Genomic DNA, 25,218 nt, shown 5'->3' with positions numbered 1-25,218 from the left:
TGAAAAACAGAATAGAGATTCCTCAAAAAATTAAAAATAGAACTGCCATACAATCCAGCAATTTCACTTCTGGGTATTCAAAGAAAATGAAAAACACTAATTCAAAAAGATATCTGTACCCCTATGTTCATTGCAGCATTACTAGTGATAGCGAAGATATGGAAACAACCTACATGTCCATCAATAGATGAATGGATAAAGAAGATGTGGTGTGTGTGTCTGTGTGTGTGTGTGTGTGTGTGTGTACACATTTTAAGAAAGGAAAACTGTATTAAAATTGTAATACTCAATATATACCGATAACAAAAGGGTTACCATTAGCATCCAGACATTTCTGATTATGGCAAACTACTGCTTGAACAACATTGACCAAAGTGTCCACTTGTATATATTTGTTTGATACCCCCGGTATACATGTAATGAAATATTTTTTAGAATATTATTTACGAATAAAAAGAATGAAACCTTGCTATTTACAACCACATGGATGGACCTAGAGGATATTGTGCTAAGTGAAATAAGCCAGACAGAGAAAGACAAATACAGTATGATTTCACTTATATGTGGAATAAAAACAAAAACAAAATAAATGAATAAACAAAATAAAATAGAAACAGACTCATAGCTATAGAAAACAAGCAAGCTGATGGTTGCAAAAGGAGAGGGGGTGGGAGTATGGGAATAAAAAAAAAGAATTCATAAGTAAATAGACGAATACTAATCAAAAACTACTTGAGGAATTTGCATCATAAATCACTTGCATATATATTTTAAATATTAATAAATCTCTTATTATTAATTTTACCTGACTTACCTCTGCCAGAACATATAAGAATAATTTAGAAGTAGACATGTGCTTTGTATGGTTATTGTGAAAAAATGTATGTTTTACAGTAATCCATACCATTTTCTAAGATTTTAAAGCAGTAAATTTCTATGCAGAAATATATAAAGCAGGGATTTTGCGAATACCTCCTTGTCTACAGATATTTTGCGAAAGGTTCAGCATTTCCTTGGGCAAGATATTAAGAAATCTTAAAGCAAATGCCAGGTCTTTTACATTCAACGCTGCAGGCTTGAGGACAAAATGTGTATAATCTGATCTACAAATATATTCACAAATATATATAACAGCTGAGGGCGGTGGTAGATGAGGGTAAATGGGATCAAATATGTGGTGATGGAAGGAGAACTGATTCTGGGTGGTGAACACAGAATGTGATATATAGATGATGTATTACAGAATTGTACACTTGCAACTTATGTAACTTTACTAATCAATGTCACCCCAATAAACTTTAATTAAATAAAAAAGAAAACTAATAAAAATAAATAAATAAATAAAATTAAAAAAAAGAATTTATATATATAATGCATGATTTGAAGACTGGCTTAAATTCTAAGTGCTAATATTTTTTTAAATCCCTATTTTCTAAGAAAAGGTATTCAAACATTTTAATACACACACACACTCATTGGAAATTTAAAATTCAAAAATGCTTTTAATTTTAAAGACTGGTTTTAAACTTATTATCAAGCAATCCTTAAACTTACAAACTCCTTTCAAAGGAATTCATCTATAGGGAAGGAACCAGATTTAAAAGGTATCTGTTTACTGAAATATACCTTTAAAAGAACATAATAAAAGAAAAAAATGCTTTCTTATTTTCATCAGCTTCTCACAGTTTTATGTTCACAAACTAAAACCCAGAAATAAAGCAAGCATAAGCCCCAAATGATTTTCCTCTGCATACAAAATGTTTTTGCCTCCCCTACCTTACAGTCATCTCAACCTGTGTACTTTTTCCTATTTCTCAGATCTGTCCAATGGAAGCTCAATATTGTGAAATGGCAGACTGATTTATCCTGTCAGACAGAAAATTCATTTTCCCCATGGACGCATTCTCCATGAAAGCAGAGGGAAAGGAACAAAGGGGGAAAAGTAGATCACAGGCAGTGTATTTTGGATGTTCTGCCTTTTATCAACTAGGACCATGTGATTTTCTTTCAGACTCTAACCACTTCTGCATGCAGCCCAATTGAAATAAAAGGCATGTATGATATTCTACTTACCCCTCACAAGGCCAGGAATATCACACCACCTATGACTAAGACTAAAAAATCTGGCAGAGGACACAACACTTGGAAACCAAAGCCAAAGTTATTTTACTTGCTCCAAAGGTGAGCTACTTTAAGGGACACAAAGGTTTATTTCATTTAAAAAGTGCATTTTTGTGAACTAGCCAATAATTAATAGCCACAGGTAATATAATATAACATCATCTCTTGTGTGAGTGTGCGTGCGTTAAGCTGGAACTCTTTCCTGATTATTTCTAGCACTTAGCAAGTGGAAGGCACTCACTTCATTATTTTTTTAAATGAAAGACTAGCAGCACACAGATGGAGATAGATTGGCTTGCTGCCAGCTAAGATTTCGGGTAGACAGTAAATATAAGACGCAGAATCACAGTATTAAAAATTAGCCCACAATTTCTTTTTACAGACATTTTCATAATTAATGTGCTTTGTCTTTTCCAATCAGAGAACAGAATCCTCCAAGTGTTAATGCCACCATAACACTAGTAATCTAGCTCTAGCAGGTTTGGTTTGGCAGGTCTGGGGAAAGATCTGTCTTTTTCTATGCTTTTCTAATCGTTTTCAAGAAAATGAGCAGGTCACTAAAGTGTCTTTCTCTTCCAGCTGCTCTGCACTGCTGGAGCCTAAGCACCTTGCTTTGAGTCCCCTCCCATTTTGCTGCACATCAATCACACAACAAGTCAGTAGTCCAGGGATTGGTTATCCTTCCCAGTGATATGCTTACAATTTGAACAGAGACCTCTACTTAGAATCTTTAGAACCCAAAGTGCAGGATTCCTGCCTTTCTCAATCATCTTTTTATTATTACTATTAAAGTTTATTGGGGTGACAATTGTTAGTAAAGTTACATAGATTTCAGGTGTACAATTCTGTATTACATCATCTATAAATCCCATTGTGTATTCACCACCCAGAGTCAGTTCTCCTTCCATCACCATATATTTGATCCCCCTTACCCTCATCTCCCACCCCCATCCCCCTTACACTCTGGTAACCACTAAACTACTGTCTGTGTCTATGAGTTTTTGTTTCTCATTTGTTTGTCTTGTTCTTTTGTTGTTTTTGGTTTATATACCACATATCAGTGAAATCATATGGTTCTCTGCTTTTTCTGTCTGACTTATTTCTCTTACCATTATACTCTCAAGATCCATCCATGTTGTCACAAATGTTCCTATATCATCTTTTCTTACCGCCGAATAGTATTCCATTGTGTATATACACCACAACTTCTTTATCCATTCATCTATCGAAGGACATTTTGGTTGTTTCCATGTCTTAGCTACCGTAAACAAAGCTGCAACGAACATTGGAGCACACATGTCTTTATGGATAAATGTTTTCAGATTTTTTGGATACATACCCAGAAGAGGGATTGCTGGGTCATATGATAATTCTATTTGTAATTTTTTGAGGAACCTCCACACTGCCTTCCATAACGGCTGCACCAGTCTGCATTCCCACCAACAGTGTATGAGGGTTCCTTTTTCTCTACAGCCTCTCCAACACTTGTTACTATTTGTCTTGTCGATGATAGCCATTCTGACTGGTGTGAGGTGATATCTCATTGCGGTTTATATTTGCATTTCTCTGATGATTAGTAATGTTGAACATTTTTTCATATGTCTATTTGCCATTTGTATGTCCTCTTTGGAGAAATGTCTCTTCAGGTCCTCTGCCCATTTTCCAATTGGGTTGTTTGTTTTTTTGCTGTTGAGTTGCATGAGTTTCTTGTATATTTTGGATATTAGCCCCTTATCGAAGGCACTGTTTGCAAAAATCTTCTCCCAATCACTTGGTTGCCTCTTTATTTTGTCGATGGTGTCTTTTGCTATGCAGAAGCTTTTAAGTTTGATATAGTCCCATTCGTTTATTTTAGCTTTTACTTCCATTGCCTTTGGAGTCAAATTCATAAAATGCTCTTTGAACCCAAGGTCCATAAGTTTAGTACCTATGTTTTCTTCTATGCAGTTTATTGTGTCAGGTCTTATGCTTAAGTCTTTGATCCATTTTGAATTAATTTTGGTACATGGTAACAGATAGCAGTCCAGTTTCATTCTTTTGCACGTGGCTTTCTAATTCTGCCAGCACCATTTATTGAAGAAGCTGTCTTTTCTCCATTGTATGTTTTTTGCTTCGTTATCAAAAATTATCTGTCCATATATATGTGGTTTTATTTCTGGGTTCTCAATTCTATTCCATTGGTCTATGTGTCTGTTTTTCTGCCAAAACCATGCTGTTTTGATTATTGTAGCCCTGTAGTACAAGCTAAAGTCAGGGAGTGTGATACCTCCAGTATTGTTCTTTTTTCTTAAGGTTGCTTTGGCTATTCGGGGTCTTTTGTGGTTCCAAACAAATCTGATGATTTTGTGTTCTATTTCTTTAAAAAATGCTATTGGGATTTTGATGGGGATTGCATTAAATCTGTATATTGTTTTGGGTAATATGGCCACTTTAACTATGTTGATTCTTCCAATCCATGAGCATGGAATGTCTTTCCATTTCTATGTGTCTTCTTCGATTTCTTTTAAAAATGTCTTATAGTTTTCAGCATATAGGTCTTTCACATCCTTGGTTAAGTTTATTCCTAGGTATTTTATTCTTTTTGCTGCAATTGCAAAAGGAATTATTTTTTGTACTTCTTTAAAAAAAGACATTTTTCTGGACCTTAAATCATTTGTTGAATTACACACAGGATCATATCTCTGGACATGCCAATTCAAAATGTTTTAACTCATTTAAATGCTATCAATGGTCATTTCCAGGAAGCACAATCAAAAGCTTACCTGTCAAAACTCCACAGCATATTCCCTCACAATCACCTATCCTTTTATTTAAGTTGCTCAAATCCCTTTAATATGAATGTCCTTTATCCAAAGACTCCCAATCTATTAAGCCCAGTACTCAAACACTACCAACCAGATCCCTCACAGTCTTATTTTCTTCTGTGTCTTTAGGATTCCATAGCCCATGTTTACAATCACTTTTACTATCTTCAATTCCCTGCGAAAAATCCTACAGAATGCTGGATAAAATAGTAGTAGGATTAGGGAAAGAATAGAGGTAAACATCAACAGCACTATTTTGCCAAAAACCCAGAATCTGAGCTGGACCCAAAATGGTAGCCTGGGATAGATGGACAGCCCATGACCTTCTTTATCTAATAATCACAGATCAGCGTTTTCTGTTTCATAATTTATCCCTTGCCTGCACTACCACAAATTTTTCCAATAAAGGAAGAAATCCATATTGGTAGTGATTCCAGATCAGAGGCTATGAATTTCAGCTTTAAATCTGCCTGCAGAGTGATGAAAGAAGAATTAGATTCCCTGGAGCTTGCTTGGGCCAGTGTAGCAATCAGCCTCCACCCTCCACCACTGTTCCAAGGGCTCAGGGCACCTAAAAGAGGTTATCCAAAACTGATGAGGCTCAGCATTTTCCCTAGGCCCTTTCGGTTTCTTGAATCCTAAAAAAGGTCAAGTCCTTTAATGGCCTTCACCTCCAACTGACTAAAATTTCATGGTTAGAACACCTTGTGACATGCAGAACAAAAATGCTGTTCAATTATTGTCTGTCTAGATTAGGTCCATGGTAAGCAGCCTCTAAGACAGATTTGCATGTAGAAGCTTTATTAGGGTTCAACACGTGTAAATCAGTAAGGCAAGCAGTACTGAGCAGAGGAAGGACTTGAACTGAGATGCAGTCAGTCACAACAGAGGCCTCAGTAAATCCTACAGGGAGCTCCAAAGCTGAGATGACCCTTCAAAGTTGTCCTGAATCAAGGCAAGGATCTAGGCCTCTACACCCACACACCTGGTGCAGGGTACCCCAAGGGAAGAGGCATGCCCTTAGGTGAGTCAGATCCCCAAAGTCAAGGGCAATTTCCAAAGAGGGGCTCAGTTGTGAACCAACACACCCAACACAGGGGAATAACTCCTGAAGGGGGCTGGGGCAGCCCACTACAGCATCTACTACACAGCCACTTTAGGGCCAACAGTAACAAGAGTGAAACTGAAATTTCAACATCCTGTGTGTATTACAGCGTAGATTTCAGATTCAACCGCTTAAAGCTATACTTTAAGGAAGAATATTTTAGTTGGCCGATTATCTCTTCAATAAATCCTATCACCAAATCTTCCTTCAGGTCCTTTGAGGCTCTGAGGTGAAGCTGCCGTCCTCTTCTCCTCTGTCATCTGAATCAAATGAACTTTTTCAGGTTTCTTTCCCACCACCCCTCAGAGCATTTACCTGCATACAGTTGTATATGCCTCCCTCTGCTTGGTGTACCCTTCCCATTTGTATATCTCCACACCTAGCCCAATGTTTGGTAAATAGGGCATTTACAAAGGTTCATTGAATGAATGAACAAATGAGCAAACTTGACTTCTTTTTCTCCCTGGTAGAAACAACAAGATAGAAAAACATATTTGATAAACAAGGATAACTCATTTCAGTGTACCCCTTTGTGTGTGCTTATCATCAGTATTTAACAAGGGCTGTTTGATTTTGATTAACTGGCATAGCTTAAAAAAGCTATTCAAGACTGAGGCAGTCAACTGTATCTTACAGGACTCCTAAATAAACTAAAATCTATCAAAGGATTTGAATGCAAACTAGAGAGGAAATTAAAATGTAAAACAGGAAACAGCTGTTTGATCAGCTGTTACAATAGATTGTGGACAAAGGCTATACTCATGTCTTATCTTGATGGGTAAAAATAATTAATCATAGAAAATTATTTGTTACAGAGATATTTTCTATTCTTTTCTGCACTGAAACAACAGAATTATCTAATTAATGATGTTAAACTTCTAGAATCACAGGATAAATGGTATCCAAAAAATTTAAAAGTACTATAAAAATATATGATATGTGTTCCTAGCAAACAATGGTAGGCATAAAACATTAATTACAAAAAACCTGTTTGCCTATATACTGTAAAGAGCAGAACTTACTTGCCACCAGTGAAATTTTACAAAACTAAAGATATTTGTAATTTATAGTACCTACAACTTCACGAAATTACAACTATAAACTGGGAAGAACTATGGTTTTCTCTGTATTGTGCCAGGGTGGGGGTTGCTAGTTTCCTATTGGAGTAATTAAGAAATCCATTATTTTTTTTTAATTTTTATTAAATTTATTGGAATGACATGGGTTAGTAAAATTATATAGGTTTCGCGTGTACATTTGTACAATACATCATCTGTACATTGCATTGTGTGTTCACCACCCAAAGTCACTTCTCCTTCTGTAACCATATATTTGACCCCTTTTCTCTCTTCTACCTCCCTTCTCCTCCCTTACCCTCTGGTAACCACTACATTGTTGTCTGTGTATATGAGTTTTTGTTTCTTTGTTTCTTTGTCTTGTTTGTTTGTTGCTTTCAGTTTTATATCCCACATATTCTGCCATAAAGTAAATTGGTAAAACTTTCTGGGGATAACAATTTTGCAATAATTATCAAATGCCTTCAAAGAATTACCAACGTTTATTTTTAGGAATTTCCTAAAGAAATAATCACAATTATGCACAATGGCTTCAATATAAGGATATTCATAATAGCTTTGTTTAAAATAGCAGAAATTTACAAATACAGGTGTTCAGCAATGGGAGATTGGTTAAACTAAATATAATCATATGAAGTAATATAAAGTTATCAAGATTGTATGAAAGAAGAACATTTAAGACATTATTAAACATACATTCAAAATATGCTATTATTTATTTTAAAAGGGCTATCAATATATGCAGTAAATACGGTAGATAATTTTCAAAAAGAAAATGTAGGTGGCAATAGTAACAGTGGTTAATTTTTTTGTAAGATTAATTATGCATTTTCATTTTCTTTTTGCCTTTTTCTCTAATGTACAGATTTTTCACAATAAATATGTACTATTCCTGCACTATTAAAAAACTGTTACCACCTCTCCAAAAAAAATCACCAAGAAGGAATATGATTTCATCTTTCATTTACATCAGTAGCCTTTCTTCTTAAATTTTTTTTAGGGAATTTTGGTTATTAATTAATTTGGTTATTAATTCTTCACTGTATCCTAAGTTATCTGAAAAAGAGGCCCTGTTAGATAACAAAACCTCCTCTAAAGAGCTTGTTGCTCTTTCCGTAAAAAACTGGAAAATAACCCCAAAAAGTGAGATATAATTAAAGACATATTTATAAAGACACAATTTAAGATAAAAACACAACTGGGTTCTCTGGAATAAAAAGTAGCTCCAACTCCAAAAGATGAGGACAGGATTCCAAATTCAATATGAAAGAATCATTGAAGTGTTTTTGAGGTAAACCAAAAGGGGGTATTATTTAGGCTGAAAGGAGAGCGAATAAAACTAAGGACCTAATAGGTCACCTTCACCATTGTGCAATCCTAATAAATGTTCGTAATGATGATGAGGTCAGAGTGGGAAAATGGCCTTGGTGAGAGATGACATTAACATAAGATGAAGAGCTTAAACTTCTGACATGATGGGGAAATTAACTAGAGTATGACATTTAAGGTGCTATTAAAAGGAGACTATGGTAACATGGTAACATTTGAAAGGTCAGACCTACCCAAAGACGCATTCTGATTATGCCCCCTCTCTCACAAAACAACAGGTTTCAATGGCAACTTTTATATAAAAAATATGATAAACCATTCACTTTGTGTTTGAGATTGCCCAAAATGTGTTTGTCATTTAGTAAACTGGGTCAAAGCCCTTGGGAGGAAAATCTCTTTGAGGTTTTTTTTTTTTTTTTTAAGCAAAAATTTTAATATAGTCAAGTTCTTCAATTTCAATGATAAAGCTTCAGAGGAAAAACAATAAATATTTTTTGATACTTCTTTTCTGGGTAGGCTCTCAGCAAAATAGAAGAAAGCAAAGTGTGCTTTTGAAGACCTTCTCCTTCCCATTCTTGCCTCCCCTCTACCTTTTCCTCTTGCAACCTGCCCAGAGGGTTGAAATAAACCAATTCATTATAAACAGCTGATCACCTCTCAACCTGTTCCTTAATTTCTACCCATCTCATGGCTTCCTTTGCTCTAGGGTTGCCCTTTTTTACCTATCAGGCACACAACTGCACACCTTATTTTTATAGCATAAATTTTCAGTGTCTCCCTATTTCCAACTCCAGAAAAATCTAACTACTCACTTTGCTTTCCAGTGTCTCATTGTTTGATCCTCCTTCTGTTAACTTTATTACCAGTATTTCCCCATCCCTTTATTCTGTGCTGGGCTTTCTACCTCCCTATAAATAGATATATCAACTGTTACCTGGAGCCTGTGGCTCTATGATTTATATTATCCTTCTGATCTTTAAAGCCTCTCTCTTGTCTACCCACCCAAACCCTGACTATTCTTCAGGACCTGTTCGAATTCCACTCCCTTAATGAGACATTCTCCAACTCTTTGGGTTTTCATTGATTTCTTCTATCTAACTTAGCCCTTGGGTCCCACAGTACAGAACTCAAGTATATATTATTATGAATCATCCCTTATAGCTTGTATGTGCTGGTCTTGTATCTCCAGCTGCATTTTAAGTTTCCTGAAGGTGGGAATTCGGTCTTACACTTTTTCTGACCTCCCTTCAGTAAATAAATACATGTTGGCTTTAGAAACATTACCTACTAGGACTTGGTTTTCTATAGTGCCTTTGTTTACTTAGTTAACTGAGGGGGGCTGAAGATGGATCCATTTTGTGAATATGAAAGTAGAAAGTAGAAACACTGCTTTCGAAGTATTAGTGATTTTTACTTTCCACTCAGCACCATTTGGTCATGTTCTTGTTTCATTTCCTCATAAAGCTGGGGTTCATCCCCCAGGGCAGTAATTTTATTCAAAGGAAGTGGCTGTGAGGCCTGGAGCCAACCCTTTGGCCTCTCTTGGTCTGCTTTTCCTTGGACGGAAAACCAGGTGCTCTTACTAGTAGCTAAGAACGCTAAAGATGTTTCCATATTCAGTCACCAATGATTCTATTATAGCAAACATTTTTTAGCTGGGAAGAACTATCTGTGATTTGAATGTTCAAACTCAGGAATGACTTTTATACTATTATGTCCCCTCTTTTAAAGGAAATAATGACTTTTATACAGACACGTTACTAAAAACCTAAGCCTAACAAACTTGGGGCCCTTGAAAAATGGTAATGTTGCCCATTTAACATGAGTAAATCTCCAAAGCATTCTGTTATGTGGATAAAAACAGTCATTCTGAACATAGCCTTTCAATTTGACTCATTTTTGGACTTAGAAGAAAATTAAATCTTGTATGTTTCCAGGATCCCCTCAGTTAAGTATTGCCAGTTGACTGGTAAAAATAGCAGACTTAAAATGTACTGAGTTTTCCAAGAATTAGCCCCAGAACCATCACTCTACTTTATAAGTGGGGATCTGGAGACTGAGGAAGTAGTTAACAAGGTAAAGTTCCATTTAGGGACACTGTAGGATTTGAACCATTTAACTCCTATGTTACCTTGCTTCCTCCAGAAGGTGAAAGGTTCGCTACATTCTTTCAGTATGTTTCTGTTTATGGAACTTACCTTCTCTAAGTCCAAAACCTGAGAAGACCCATGATCCTGATCAAGGGATTCTACCAATTTATTTCAATTTCTAGGGGCTAGGTGGAAGGGTACCTTGCTAAACACCAGAGATAGATAAATCATACAAAATCCCAGAATTTGGGCAGCCTATGGTCGGGTGAGGGTTCACAGATGCTTAAACAGGTAGTTTCAATTAAACATGGTAAATGACATGTAGTAATAGTGATATTGAGACATGGAGCACTGCTAAGACTATATGTATAATGCCGTCAAATCCAGAGATGAAACTGAAGTTAGTGGCAGTTCTGACACAGGGTCAAATGCAACTGTACAGATGTCATTTGTCCCAGGTGCTGACTGACATCTGCCATTATCCTATGATCTTGTCACCTGTAATAGCTTATTATCTGCTAATATTAAATGTTATTTAAATAAACTATAGAAGTTCTAAATGAATGTACATCAGTCAAGTGTATATGCCTCCACAGTTTGAATCTTGACAGGAATAAAGAAATGCACTAACATATTAGAATATTGTGATAACATACTAGTTATCATTTTTGATACCTGGAGAAATAATACTTGATGCTGAAACATTATATGGACATTACTATGTCAATGAAACATGAAAATGTTACTGAGATCCAAAATGTTAGAAACCAAATTATCTTTTAAATTCATAGGGTAAATTTTTACTCAAAGGCTACCTATGTATTTATTGTCAAAAATGCAGGAATCATTAAAAAAGTTGATTTTCAGTTATAAGCTGTAGTATATTTTAAAACAAATTTACTAAAATCTTCTCAGTGTGTGGCTTTGCGGACATGTGAGTGTGGATAAATAATACCAAAACAAATTCTTAGAAAGACATTCCGTGTTCATGGATTGGAAGAATCAAAATAATTAAAATGGCCATATTACTCAAAGCAATATACAGATTTGATGCAATCCCCATCAAAATCCCAATGGCATTTTTTAAAGAAATAGAACCAAAAAAATCTTGACATTTGTATGAATTCAAAAAAGAGGCTGAATAGGCAAAGCAATACTAAGAAAAAAGAAAAATGCTGGAGGTATCACACTCTCTGACTTCAGCTAGTACTACAGAGCAACAATAATCCAAACAGCATGGTATTAACAGAAAAACACACACACAGACCAATGGAATAGAATTGAAAACCCAGAAAAAAAAACCCACATAAATAAGGACAGATAATTTTTGACAAAACAGCCAAAAACATACAATAGAGAAAAGAAAGCCTCTAATAAATGATGTTGGGAAAATTGGAAAGCCATGTGCAAAAGAACGAAACAAGAGATCAAAATGGTGGTGTGAGGTGAAACTGTAAATCTCCCCTGGAATTTACAACTAATCGAACAACTATAACTCCACAAAGGACTCCCTGCATGGCAGACAGGCAAGACAAAGAGGCACACTACTGAATTCACATAAAGGTGGGCGAATCGCACGAGCGGGGGAGGAGGGAAGGGAGAAGTGCAAAGACGGAGCCCCGCGAGTGCAGGACTCAGACCTAGCTTAGTGCTCGGAGCTCATTGCATCCCGGAACTGCCGCAGCTGCTGAAGAGGGAAGAACTCAGACTGCTAGGGCTCCGTTTATGGCCCACAGGGTTGAGGGGACAGCATATAACACGGCTGAACCCAACACTCACGGCAGAGACCTCGGAGAAAATACTGAGGGAAGAAGGCTGAAAACGGTGGTTTAAGCTCTCCATGTGGAGCAGAGAAGAGAAGCCTTAGGCACTGAGACTAGCCTCCCACTCCCTACCCTCCAAGAGCTCACCCCGCCCCCACCTGCCCAGTGCTAGAAGTGGAACAGTAGCAGTGTCAGATCAAAAGAACAGAACATTTGCTGTTCTGAGAACTGTGGACTGCAGACACAGATTCACAGCCCAACTAGTTCCGGCAGAGGGGAAAGAGCTGTGGAAGCAGGACCGGCTGTGGTGGTGGTCGCTGCCATTGCTCTGGGCCACCTCTCACAACGCACTCTGCCCTGGGCCCCACCTATCTGGGCGGATCCCTGCAGGAGTAAACAGAACTGCTGAAACATATGGGCTCTGAATCTGGCGCAGGAAGAGCTTTGGAACTTCAAAAGCTCTCCGCATACCCACACGGACACTGCACCCTGTGACCCAGGCAAACTATTAACAGAGGAGAAGCCCGTCTTCCAGGGAATCCCCACATTGTGTGACAAGCTGGAATACTGCAGAGAAAGCATAGCACGACCATGTGAGAGAGAAAAAAAGGCTGCAATCAGAGACACAATAAAACATTCTACCAACAAGTACTGGAAAACAAAAGAAAGAACTCTTCCTATCAACTGGTTGCAGAAGCCAATCCTCTAGATGTCTAGGAAGAGAAATAATAAATCAGTAATTGCCATGAGTAACAAAGGCAACAGGAAAGCTCAGAAAGAAAGTGAAAAGTCTCCAGAAAAGGAACTTAAAGATATGGAAATATGTGACTTAAATGACAGAGAACTCAAGATTGCAGTTCTGAAAAAACTGAACAAGATACAAGAAAACACAGAAAGGCAGTGTAATGAACTCAGAAACACAATCAAAGAACAACATGAGCATTTTACGAAAGAGATTGAAATTTTAAAAAGAACCAAATAGAATTTCTGGAGATTAAGAACTCAATAGAAGAAATTAAGAAAGAAATAGCCAGCTTAGGTAGTAGAGTTCACCAGATGGAGGACAGAATCAGTGACATCAAAGATAGGAACGTGGAAATTACACAGATGGAAGAAAAAAGAGACTTGAGACTTAAAAGAAACGAAAGAACTCTACAAGAACTTTAGGACTCCATCAGAAAGAGCAATATAAGAATAATGGGCATACCAGAAGGAGAAGAAAGAGAGAAGGGAACAGAGAATATATCCAAAAAATTGTCGATGACAACTTCCCAAACTTGTGGACAGAAATGGATCCTCGAATCCAAGAAGCAAATAGAACACCTAACTACCTCAATCCCAAGAGGACTTCTCCAAGGCACATTGTATTGAAGCTGTCTAAAAACAACTACAACGAAAAAATCCTCAAGGCAGCCAGGGAAAAGAAGATGGCAACCTACAAAGGAAAGCCCATTAGATTATCATCACATTTCTCAGCAGAAACTCTACAAGCCAGGAGGGAGTGGAACTAAATATTCAAACTATTGAAAGAGAGAAATTATGAGCCAAGAACAATATTTCCAGCAAAGATATCCTCTAGATATGAAGGAGGAATAAAGACATTTCCAGACATACAGAAGCTGAGGGAATTTTCTAATACACGACCTGCACTACAAGAAATACTAAAGGAAGCTATTCGACCACCATCAACAGGGACATTTTGTGGCAATCAAAACATAAAAAGGGGGAGAATAAAGGCCTGAACCGGAATATGGGAATGGAGAAAGGAAGCATGCTGAAGAAAATGGAATACTCTAAATATCACACTTTCTTTTACATAAATTTAAGGGTAACCACTCAAAAAAAATCCAGAACTGAAATATATAATGAAATAAAAGAAGAAACAGAGGGAAACATCATAGAATACCACCACACAGAAATGATAGACACCAACAAAAAGGCAAAGAAACAATGGAGACACAGCCTTACCAGAAAACTAAAGATACGATGACAGGAAATCTTCACATATCAATAATCACCCTAAATGTAAATGGACTGAACTCACCAATAAAAAGGCACAGAGTAGCAGATTGGATAAAAAAACTAAACCCAACCATATGCTGTCTCCAATAGACAGATCTAAGCTACAAGGACAAGCATAGACTCAAAGTGAAAGGGTGGAAATTGACACTCCAGACAAATGACATCCAGAGAAAATCAGGTGTAGCCATAATGATATTAGATGAAACAGACTTCAGGGTTAAAAAGCTAACAAGAGACAAAGATGGACATTTCATAATGGTAAAGGGGACTATACAACAAGAAGACATAACAGTCATCAATATTTATGCCCCCAATCAGGGAGCACCAAAACATACCAAGCAATTACTAACAGAATTAAAGGGAGAAATTGACCAAAACACAATTATACTAGGGGACCTAAATACATAATTGACAGCTATGGATAGATCATCCAAACAGAAAATAAATAATGAAATAGCAGCCCTAAATGACACATTAGATGAAATGGACATAATTGACATTTATAGAGCACTTCATCCTAAAACATCAGACTACACATTTTTTTTTCTAGTGTACATGGAACATTCTCAAAGATAGACCATATATTGTGATATAACACTAACTTCAGCAAATTTAAGAAGATTGAAATCATACCAAGCATATTCTCTGATCACAAGGCTTTGAAATTGGATATCAACTGCAAAAAGAAAGCAGGAAAAAGTACAAACACTTGGAGATAAAACAATATAATTTTAAAGAACAACAGGGTCAAAGAAGAAATTAGAGGAGAGATCAAAAGATACATAGAAACACATGACAATGAAAATACATCCCACCAAAATTTTGGGGATGCAGTGAAAGCAGTTTTAAGAGGGAAATTTATATCATTACAGGTCTATCTCAAGAAACAAGAAAAATCCCAAATAAATAACCTCATGTTACACCTTAAAGAACTAGAAAGAGAAGAACAAGTGAAACCCAAGGTCAGCAGAAGAAAGGAAATAACAAAAATCAGAGCAGAACTAAATGAAATAGAGAACAAAAAAGACAATAGAAAAAATTAATGTGACAAAGAGCTGGTTCTTTGAAAAGATTAACAAAATTGACAAACCCTTGGCTAGACTCACTAAGATAAAAAGAGAGAAGACACTAATTAACAAAATCAGAAATGAAAAAGGGGAAGTTATCACGGACACCACAGAAATACAAAGGATCATCCAAGAATACTGTGAAGGACTATATGCCACCAAATTCAATAACCTAGAAGAAATGGACAAGTTCTTAGAAACATATAGCCTTCCTACTCTGAACCATGAAGAACTGGAAAATCTAAACAGACCGATCACCAGTAATGAAATTGAATCAGTCGTTCAAAACCTTCCCAAAAGCAAAAGCCCAGGACCAGATGGCTTCACTAGTGAATTCTACCAAACCTTCAAAGAGGATCTAATACCAATCCTGCTCAAACTCTTCCAAAATTTGAAGAAGAGACAGTACTCCCTAACTCATTTTATGAGGCAAACATTACCCTGATACCAACACCTGGTAAGGACAACGCAAAAAAAGAAAACTACAGACTAATATCTCTGATGAATACAGATGTCAAAATCCTAAACAAAATTCTAGCAAATCAAATACAACAATGCATTAAAAAGATTATTCATCACAACCAAGTGGTGTTCATCCCCGGTGCACAAGGATGGTTCAACATCCGCAAATCCATCAATGTGATACATGACATAAACAAAATAAAGGACAAAAATCATATGATTATATCAATTGATGCAGAAAAAGCATTTGACAAGATACAAAATCCAATTATGATTAAAACACAAAATAATATAGGTATAGAAGGAAAATACCTTAATATAATAAAGTCCATATATGACAAACCCTCAGCTACTCTCATAATTAACAGTGAAAAACTGAAGCCCTTTGCTCTATGTTCAGGAACACGACAGGGCTGTCCCTTATCACCTCTGCCTTTCAATATAGTGTTGGAAGTCCTCACCAGAGCAATCAGGCAAGAGAAAGAAATAAAAGGCAACCATATTGGGAACGAAGAAGGTAAATTATCACTCTTTGCAGATGACATGATGCTATAACTAGAAAACCCTAAAGACTCCACCAAAAAGCTATTGGAAACAATCAACGAATACAGTAAAGTTGCTGGCTACACAATCAACGTACAAAAGTCCATTGCATTCCTATATACTAACAATGACATCTCAGAAGAAGAAATACAAAAAACAATTCCTTTTGCAATTGCAGCAAAAAGAATAAAATACCTAGGAATAAACTTAACCAAGGAGGTGAAGGACCTATATGCTGAAAACTATAAGACATTTTTTAAAGAAATTGAAGAAGACACAAAAAAATGGAAAGACATTCCATGCTCATGGATTGGAAGAATCAACATAGTTAAAATGGCCATATCACGCAAAGCAATATACAGATTTAATGCAATCCCCATCAAAATCCCAATGGCATTTTTTTAAAGAAATAGAACACAAAAACATCAGATTTGTTTGGAACCACAAAAGACCCCGAATAGCCAAAGCAATCTTAAGAAAAAAGAACAATACTGGAGGTATCACACTCCCTGACTTTAGCTTGTACTACAAGGCTACTATAATCCAAACAGCATGGTATTGGCAGAAAAACAGACACATAGACCAATGGAATAGAATTGAGAACCCAGAAATGAAACCACATAAATATGGACAGATAATTTTTGACAAAGAAGCAAAAAACATACAATGGAGGAAAGACAGCCTCTTCAATAAATGGTGCTGGGAGAGTTGGATAGCCACGTGCAAAAGAATGAAACTGGACAGCTGTCACCATGTCACCATTGATCCATGTCAAAATGGATCAATGACTTAAGCATAAGACCTGACACCATAAAAGAAAACAGAGGTACTAAACTTATGGACCTTGGGTTCAAAGAGCATTTTATGCACTTGACTCCAAAGGCAAGGGAAGTAAAAGCTAACATAAACGAATGGAACTATATGAAACTTAAAAGCTTCTGCACAGCAAAACAAACCATCGACAAAATTAAGAGGGAATCGGTTGAATGGGAGAAGATTTTTGCAAACATTGCCTCTCATAAGGGGCTAATATCCAAAATATACAAGGAACTCATGCAACTCAACAACAAAAAAACAAACAACCCAATTGAAAAATGGGCAGAGGACCTGAAGAGACATTTCTCCAAAGAGGATATACAAATGGCAAATAGACATATGAAAAAATGCTCAACATCACTAATCATCAGAGAAATGCAAATAAAAACCACAATGAGTTATCACCTCACCCCAGTCAGAATGACTACCATCAACAAAACAAATAGTAACAAGTGTTGGAGAGGCTGTGGAGAAAAAGGAACCCTCATACACTGTTGGTGGGAATGCAGACTGGTGCAGCCGTTATGGAAGGCAGTGTGGAGGTTCCTCAAAAAATTACGAATAGAATTACCATATGACCCAGCAATCCCTCTCCTGGGTATCTACCCAAAAAATCTGAGAACATCTACACATAAAGACACCTGTGCGCCAATATTCATTGCAGCTTTGTTTACGGTGGCCAAGACGTGGAAACAACCAAAATGTCCTTCGATAGATGAATGGATAAAGAAGTTGTATATATACACAATGGAATACTATTTGGCAGTAAGAAAAGATGATATAGGAACATTTGTGACAACATGGATGCATTTTGAGACTATAATGCTAAGCGAAATATGTCAGACAGTAAAAGCAGAGAACCATATGATTTCACTGATATGTGGTATATAAACCAAAAAACAACAAAAGAACAAGACAAACAAATGAGAAACAAAAACTGATAGACACAGACAATAGTTTAGTGGTTACCAGAGGGTAAAGGGGGCGGGGGGTGGGAGATGAGGGTAAAGGGTATCAAATATATGGTGATGGAAGGAGAACTGACTCTGGGTGGTGAACACACAATGGGATTTATAGATGATGTAATACAGAATTGTACACCTGAAATCTATGTACTAACAATTGTCACCCCAGTAAACTTTAATTAAAAAAATAAAAATTAAATTAAAAATAAAAATAACTGGGCCTCAAGCTTTTTCTTTAAATTTAGCTGCTGGCTTTCTTACATCATCTATGTTAGCAAATCATATGCAAGCCAAGAAAGTAGGGGTGGGAAGCAGCGTCCCTGTTACTGGACAATATTTCCTGTGTGTGCATGTGCATACACAGCCACTAACCACTTCCTTAACCCAAAGTTTGACAGTAGAGTCCAGTCAGCTGGCACACTAGCATTTCAGACCCATTAATGGTTAGTAGCCATTCTTTCAGCCCAATTATCAATAAAGTCAACGTGTACTGTGTGCTTGCCAGATGCCAAGGACCATCCCAAGCACTTTACATGCATTTTCTCTTTTAATTCTCTCAACCATGTTTTGAAGTAGATAGCATTATTATCTCTATTTTCCAGATGAGAAAACTAAGGCATGAAAAAATTATCAATGTTGCTTAAGGTAACATAGCTAGTTAGCAGTGGAACTAGGGTAGACACCATGATCTTAACCTTCTATGCTGTACCACTGCCCCCGGATGACAGGGAGCCTAGACCTCAATACCGAGCCAGAGGAGAAGGAAATTATTGCTAATTGATAATAAACAAGTCAAGCCTTAAACGTGCTCTTGTGACTTCTGAGAATATACAAAGACCTAGAAATTATGGCTTTAGTGTCACCTGGTCTGCCCACATGGCCCGCCAAGCAGGCCCCTCCTATCAATGTGCTCCAGGTAATAGAATCAAGCAGAAGGAACAGGGCTTTGTCATTCTAAACCCAGAAAAGTCAAGCTCCTAATGCCTTGCCCAGCATGTAAACAATACTCAGTACACTAGTTTTTATTATTATTTATAATTATTAAATAATTAATATTATTAAATAAATAGCATGTATTAGTAATACATTTGTTATTTATTATAATTAAGACAGGAGTCAGGTTGCTGAAGCGAGGACCAGGTCAGAACTGGAATAACAGCAAGACTGGAGTGATGTTGGAATACAGATCTAGGGCTTCCAAAATTTATCCTGATGAGGAACACAGTAGACCACAGAGCCAGGGTGAGTCTGAGCTCCTCAGACCTCGGTAATAAAGGGAAAGGAGTTGGGGCAAGGTAAGGCTGGAACCAGGCAGTTTCCTGCTGAAACCTGCACATATACTTGGCATCCTGTTACCACCTTATAAATGCCTCACAGCAAGAAAAATTACTAGTTGGTGAAAAGGAAGAAGTGGTTACACTAAAATGTCTGTTTCTGCTCCCATATATAGGAAAACCCTAGAAGCTAAACAAGGATGGATTTTCGAGAATGTACAGCTGAAGCCATAATGTGCACCATGTGCATTTTTTCTAATCCTAGCACTGTGTGCAGTCCTTAATGTGCATCCTTGCTAATCCTCTGCCATAAAGGCATTAGGAGCCTCATCTTAAAGCAAATGCAACTGCAAAACAGGGAGGTAATAGAACTTTTAAGGTGACACAATAGGTGCTATAGGAAATGGGATTGACAACACATCTGTTTGACGCTAAAGTATATTCTCTTTTAACATTACCATACTGCCTCTCCATATCCTCTTCTTGACTGGGATATACAAATTTCCAAGCACTTCTACACAATTATTATTTTGAAACATTCAGGTGGGTCATAGGAGCCCAGGGATATTCTCCATCTTTCTTCATCAAAGATGAGGAGGCGACTTGGACAATAACACACGGGCCATATCTGCCTACTGCATCCCTCAACTCATGATCCCTTGAAAGCTATCTCTGACACTCCCTGCCCAGGCCAGTCCCACCAGCCTGCAGCAGGCTTGCTCTCCTGGCCACACAGTTCACCTGCCTGGTGTTGGTTACAATTTGGAAGGCCAGCTCCAACTCTTCCAGGATCTTAGCCAAGTGTGTGCCACCCTCAGACGGGTGACTCTCCTCTCAAGTCTGGCAGAAACTTTCTCCTTTCAGTTTCAAGTTTCCCTTTTTTTCACTTTTATTTTGAGGATTAAGAAAGAACCATTCCAGAACTACAAAAGATAGTTTCCACGGTTCCACAAACCCGACACTAAAACCAAGCCTCAGGACAGAAACAATGTGCTGCAGTCCAGTTCCATGTGGAAAATGCGACTGCTCTTGCAAGTTTCCAGAGATGACTTTCCTTTGGGTGAAAAGGTATCAGTAGGCATGCATATAGATACCACACACATTTCCAAAAAACTGTTTTACAATTGCCTTGGAACTTTTCAAACATCAAAAAAGGCAGTTATATTTTAACCAGCTATAGCCCAGTATATCTCTATTTATCTCAATGGGAGTGACTAAAATTTGCTGACAGCTTTAAAAACTATCAGGGAATTACCAGAATGTATCAAGTTTAATAATTAACAAAATTTAAAAATCAGAGTCAAATTCAGATATTTTTAAATGCAAATCATTGGGTCAGTCACCTAACTAATTCTAAAATTCTGATTTTACCATGTTTCCCATTCTCAAAATGATTTAGCAGGAAATGCAAATGGGTTGGTAGTAAATGGATGTGAATTTCAGATCCAATCAATTGCTACTTTGTTGGTATAAAATTAAAGTTCACTAATTCGACACATTTATTAAGTGCCAACTGGGCCAGGCAGAGCTCTGGAGCTGGAGATTGGAGGTTCTCTGGGAAGGAAAAGAGACACCTTTCTGGGCTCTAGAGGCTTACAGCCTAGTGGAGAAGAAAGATATTGAACAAATACAGGAATACCTCAGATGTGTTGTGTGTTTGGTTCCAGACCAGCACAATAAAGCAAATATCACAATAAAGCAAGCCATACGATTTATTTATTTATTTTTTTTGGTTTCCCAGTGCTCATAAAAGTTATATTTATGATATACTGTAGTCTATTAAGTGCGCAATAGCACTATGTCTTTTAAAAAACAATGTACATACCTTAATTAAAAAATACTTTATTGCTAAAAAATACTAACCATCATCTGAACCTGTTGAAAAAATGGCACGGATAGACTTGCTTGACGGAGGACTGCCACAAACCTTCAATTTGTATAAAAAACACGCTATCTGTGAAGCTCAATATAGCAAAGTGCAACAAAACAATGTATGCCTGTAATTACACTAATAAGTGAACAATTAAAAACTCATGGAAAAGAACAAGGTGGCAGAGGGGAGTTAAACAGAGGCATCTAATCCCACCTGGGGGGATTCGGGAAGACCACCCTGGGAAATGACCTCTGAGCTAAGACCTGAGGTTAACGAAGTGTTTTTCAATTTCTCGGTTTCTTCATCTCTCTCATCAAACTATGGAGAATGACTGAAATATCTTCTTCCTCCCGGTGGTGGAGGTGAGCACCCTCTTTTCCAATTCTGTCCTAGGGCTCCTCTCTTCTCTCTACAGTCTTGGTTTGGGTCATTTCATTTACTTCAGTGGCTTCAACTAAAACTTCTTTGTCACACACATCTGTAAGCCCAACTTCTTCCCTGCATTTCCAACTGCTAGACAACTCTCCTTGGATGTTCTTCCAGCACTTCCAACTCCAGATGTCCCATCTTTCCCCCAAACCTGCTCTTCCTCTTCCTCATGTCCCTCTTTTTGCCAACACTGTCACTTGTCACATGTCACTCTGTGAATGAAAAATTCTCAGTTGTCTTTCAATGACCATGGACGAAACTAAACCTTTTAGGGATGACATACAAGACACCCTATAATTCATCCCAACTGATGTTTGTAGCTTGGTCTCTCATCAGACCCCCCCAAATCCCCACACTGAAGTTCTTAAGGTTTCTAAGCATGCTACCATGTTCTTTCACATATTTGTGATCTTTCCCTTTTTCAGTTAATTAACTAATTTTTTTAAAAAATTGTAGTTGACATACAATATTATATTGAATTTAGTTGTACAACACATTGGTTGACATTTATATACCATCCAAAGTGATCCATAATAAATCTAGTAACCATCTGCTACCACACAAAGTTGTTACAGTATTATTAACTATATTCCCTATGCTGTATATTACATCCCCGTGACATTTATAACTGGAAATTTGTGCCTCTTAATCCCTTCCACTTTTTTTTGCCTATCTCTCCACCCTCTTGCCCTCTGAAGTGTTCCTTAGCTTAAAATGCTTTCTTCATCTAGTCACCTGGTGAATTCACATTCATTCTTTAAGACCTACTTCAAATGCCATCTCCTCTGTGAAGTACGCCCAGATTGTCTCAGGCAGAGTTAGACATTCTCTCCAATCACCTTCTCTAAAACTTTTTGCATATGCTACTAAAGCATCTATCATAGGTCATTAGTACTAATTGCTCATGACTCTGCCTCCCACGATAGCTTGTGAGAACCCCAGGAGCAACAGCCCTGTATAATTCACCCTTCATTCTTTTTGGCATAAGATGTGGGACAGGAAGTAAATGTTCATTGAATGAATTAATAATGAATTAATGAATGGATCCTTTCTGTGGCACATACCACTTTCTACCTTGTATAGTCTTTATTTGGGTATCTCATCTCCCTTCCTGTATTGACAAATCTTCCATGACAATAACAATGTGGTCTATTTTTGCATCGCCTACCACAGCCTACCCTAATGCCTATTGTCTGAATAAAGGAGCAAAACTCTTGTAGAACCTTGTGTCATATGTTACAATTATAAAGCTATTTTTACACACTGCTTCACTTGCCCTTCACAATGACCCTGTAATCTAGCCATGACAAATTGGTGTTATCCTCATGTAGCAGATGAAGCAATTAAATAAGGCCTTGGAACTCTGCTTTCTTGGTTTTTAGAACAATGCCTATTCCATGTGATGTTCATGAGAAAAGGCAGGTCTGCTCCTCAGTTCCTTGTTTGGAGAGTTTGGAATGAATGTAGAGATTCACCACTGCTTGTGAAAATAGCTAAACCTATATCTGTCCTTCCCATATAAGTCTAACATGAATGATTTGAGTAAGCTTGAAGATTTGGAATATGAACCAGAAAGGGCAAAATAAGGGGAGAATAGAAGAATCTGAACCCATTAGACATACTTTGGGCAAGAAAAAGACTTTGGGGGCCTGGAAAGAGAACCGTAAGATGGGGTGCTATGCAAGGCAGCATCGAGAAGCACTTAGTAATATTTCCTAAAACACCTAGGTAAATCTGCTTTTAAATTCAAGTTCCTCCAGGAAAAAAGATATCAAAAACGCTAAAAGAAAACTAAATCTGTATAGCCTTGGCCCACTCAGCATGCTGTTGTGTTTATACATCTATGTATTTGTGGCACTGGGCACAAAACCTAGCACAGGTGAGCTCAGGAGGGGCAGGCAGACAGAAGTGGTAGCCTGAGATCTGAGTCAAAAAGGTGAGGAGGGCTGGAGTGGAGTAAGTTGCCCAGGATCAGGTTCAGCACCCAGCATCCAATGCCCTGGTTTCCATCTAGGCACAGCAGAGTCAAAGCACCTCTGCCCTGCCTGCTTTACAGGGAGTAAGGCAGACCCATGCTCCTGAGAGCTGGTTAGGGCAAGTCTTAGCCAACACATCCATGGGTGTCATAATTATTGCTCAAGCACCAGGAGGCCCTGGAAGTTTGGCCAAAACATCGCCAGGCTGTTTTGGGAGCATTGCTGATTCCTACTGACCCCACCCCATATAATCCACCTGACCCTCCTCAGAGGGTGTGTCCCCCCACTGACCCTATCCTTCCTTCTGACTTCTGTCTTCAGGGGCCCTGCTGTGCGAACAGCCCCCCTCCACCCCCCGTGTCTAAGAAGGTAGTCTATGTCACCATAACTGCCCAATATGGGCTGGGCCAGAGAGCCAAGTTTTTCCCCCCCGCGGCTGGCGATCCTGCGCTGGAAGGTGGGGAGAAGAGGATGAGAAGAGAAGAGACATTTGCCAAGAAGACCCTGTAGCTTCAGGTAGACCCATGACAATCACGGAACCACAGAGAATCGGGGTCAGGAGGGGCTTTGGCAACCGACTGCCCAGGAGTCCAACCCCTTCTTTCTGAACTGGGAGCTGTTCAAGGTCGTTTTCCTGGTGTCAGCCTAACAATACACTGTGGTGCACGCCTGCTCCAAGCGAGGGTGCGGAATGCCCAGGTCAAGTTGGAGCAAAAAACTGACCTATGCTTGAGGCAAATGACAGACCTTTGCGGTACCCTCTAGGAGTTTCTCGCCTGCCCACCCTCCTTTCCCCTCGCTTCGAAAATTCCAGCAAGCGGAGGCTTGGCAGCCTTTCAGGGGAATAGTTCAAAGTCTGGTCCCAGACCTTCAACAGACTACCAGCTCTCTGCTTCTGTGCAGGGGCACACCAAATCCTTCCTCCGAGGAAGGGTTCTGTGCTCAGAACTCGGGAACTTCGAGATCCCGGCCGGTGCATGGATTGTCTAGGGGCTCCTGTGGGCAGCCCCCTCCTACGGCGCGCCTCCCCAGGCCGCCACTTCTCCGAGCGCGGGAGGAGAAAGAAGGACGCACAGCCGAAACTGACCTGAGATGCCGCCCCCCACCACGACAACGTCGTATTTGCTGCTCATGGCGCTCGCCCCTCTCCAGGCCGCCCTGGTGCCTGCTGCTCTGGTCTCCGGGTCTCGGCCCCCGCCTGCTGCGCTGCCCCGGCCCACTTCAATCTCAGTGGAGCAGCTATATAGCTCGCCCAGGGCGTGGGGAAACCGAGCCCCGCCCGCCGCCCAAGCGCTGGCTGGATGGAGCTCTGGACTACCGCCCCCACCGGCAGCTCGGCAGGTCAGACCTGACGCCTGGGGGAAGAGGCCGCCTGGGGCCTGCAAAAGTCCCTCCCTGGGACCACCACCCCTTGACCTTCTGCACAGTATTTTTCCATCAGCCTTCCTAGTGTGCCATTGAGCTTGGGGAGTGGGAGGGTGGCAGATTTGGGTGTCTTCCTCC

The 25,218-nt window shown here is 38.6% G+C and overlaps 1 protein-coding gene across 1 annotated transcript in view; it reads right to left on the bottom strand.

Moving 5' to 3' along the window:
* Window positions 1–24,963, bottom strand: part of MAOB (monoamine oxidase B) — a 161,618-nt gene extending 136,655 nt beyond the window's left edge. Inside the window, exon 1 of the mRNA XM_033115752.1 lies at window positions 24,803–24,963. Within this exon, the coding sequence (XP_032971643.1) occupies window positions 24,803–24,848 (46 nt within the window). The 5' untranslated portion in view covers window positions 24,849–24,963. The remainder of the gene's footprint in view (window positions 1–24,802) is intronic.
* Window positions 24,964–25,218: the final 255 nt, after the last annotated feature.

Source organism: Rhinolophus ferrumequinum, chromosome X (genome assembly GCF_004115265.2).
Source record: "Rhinolophus ferrumequinum isolate MPI-CBG mRhiFer1 chromosome X, mRhiFer1_v1.p, whole genome shotgun sequence".
NCBI classification, from domain to species: Eukaryota; Metazoa; Chordata; class Mammalia; order Chiroptera; family Rhinolophidae; genus Rhinolophus; species Rhinolophus ferrumequinum.
This window is presented reverse-complemented; position numbering and strand designations above follow the sequence as displayed.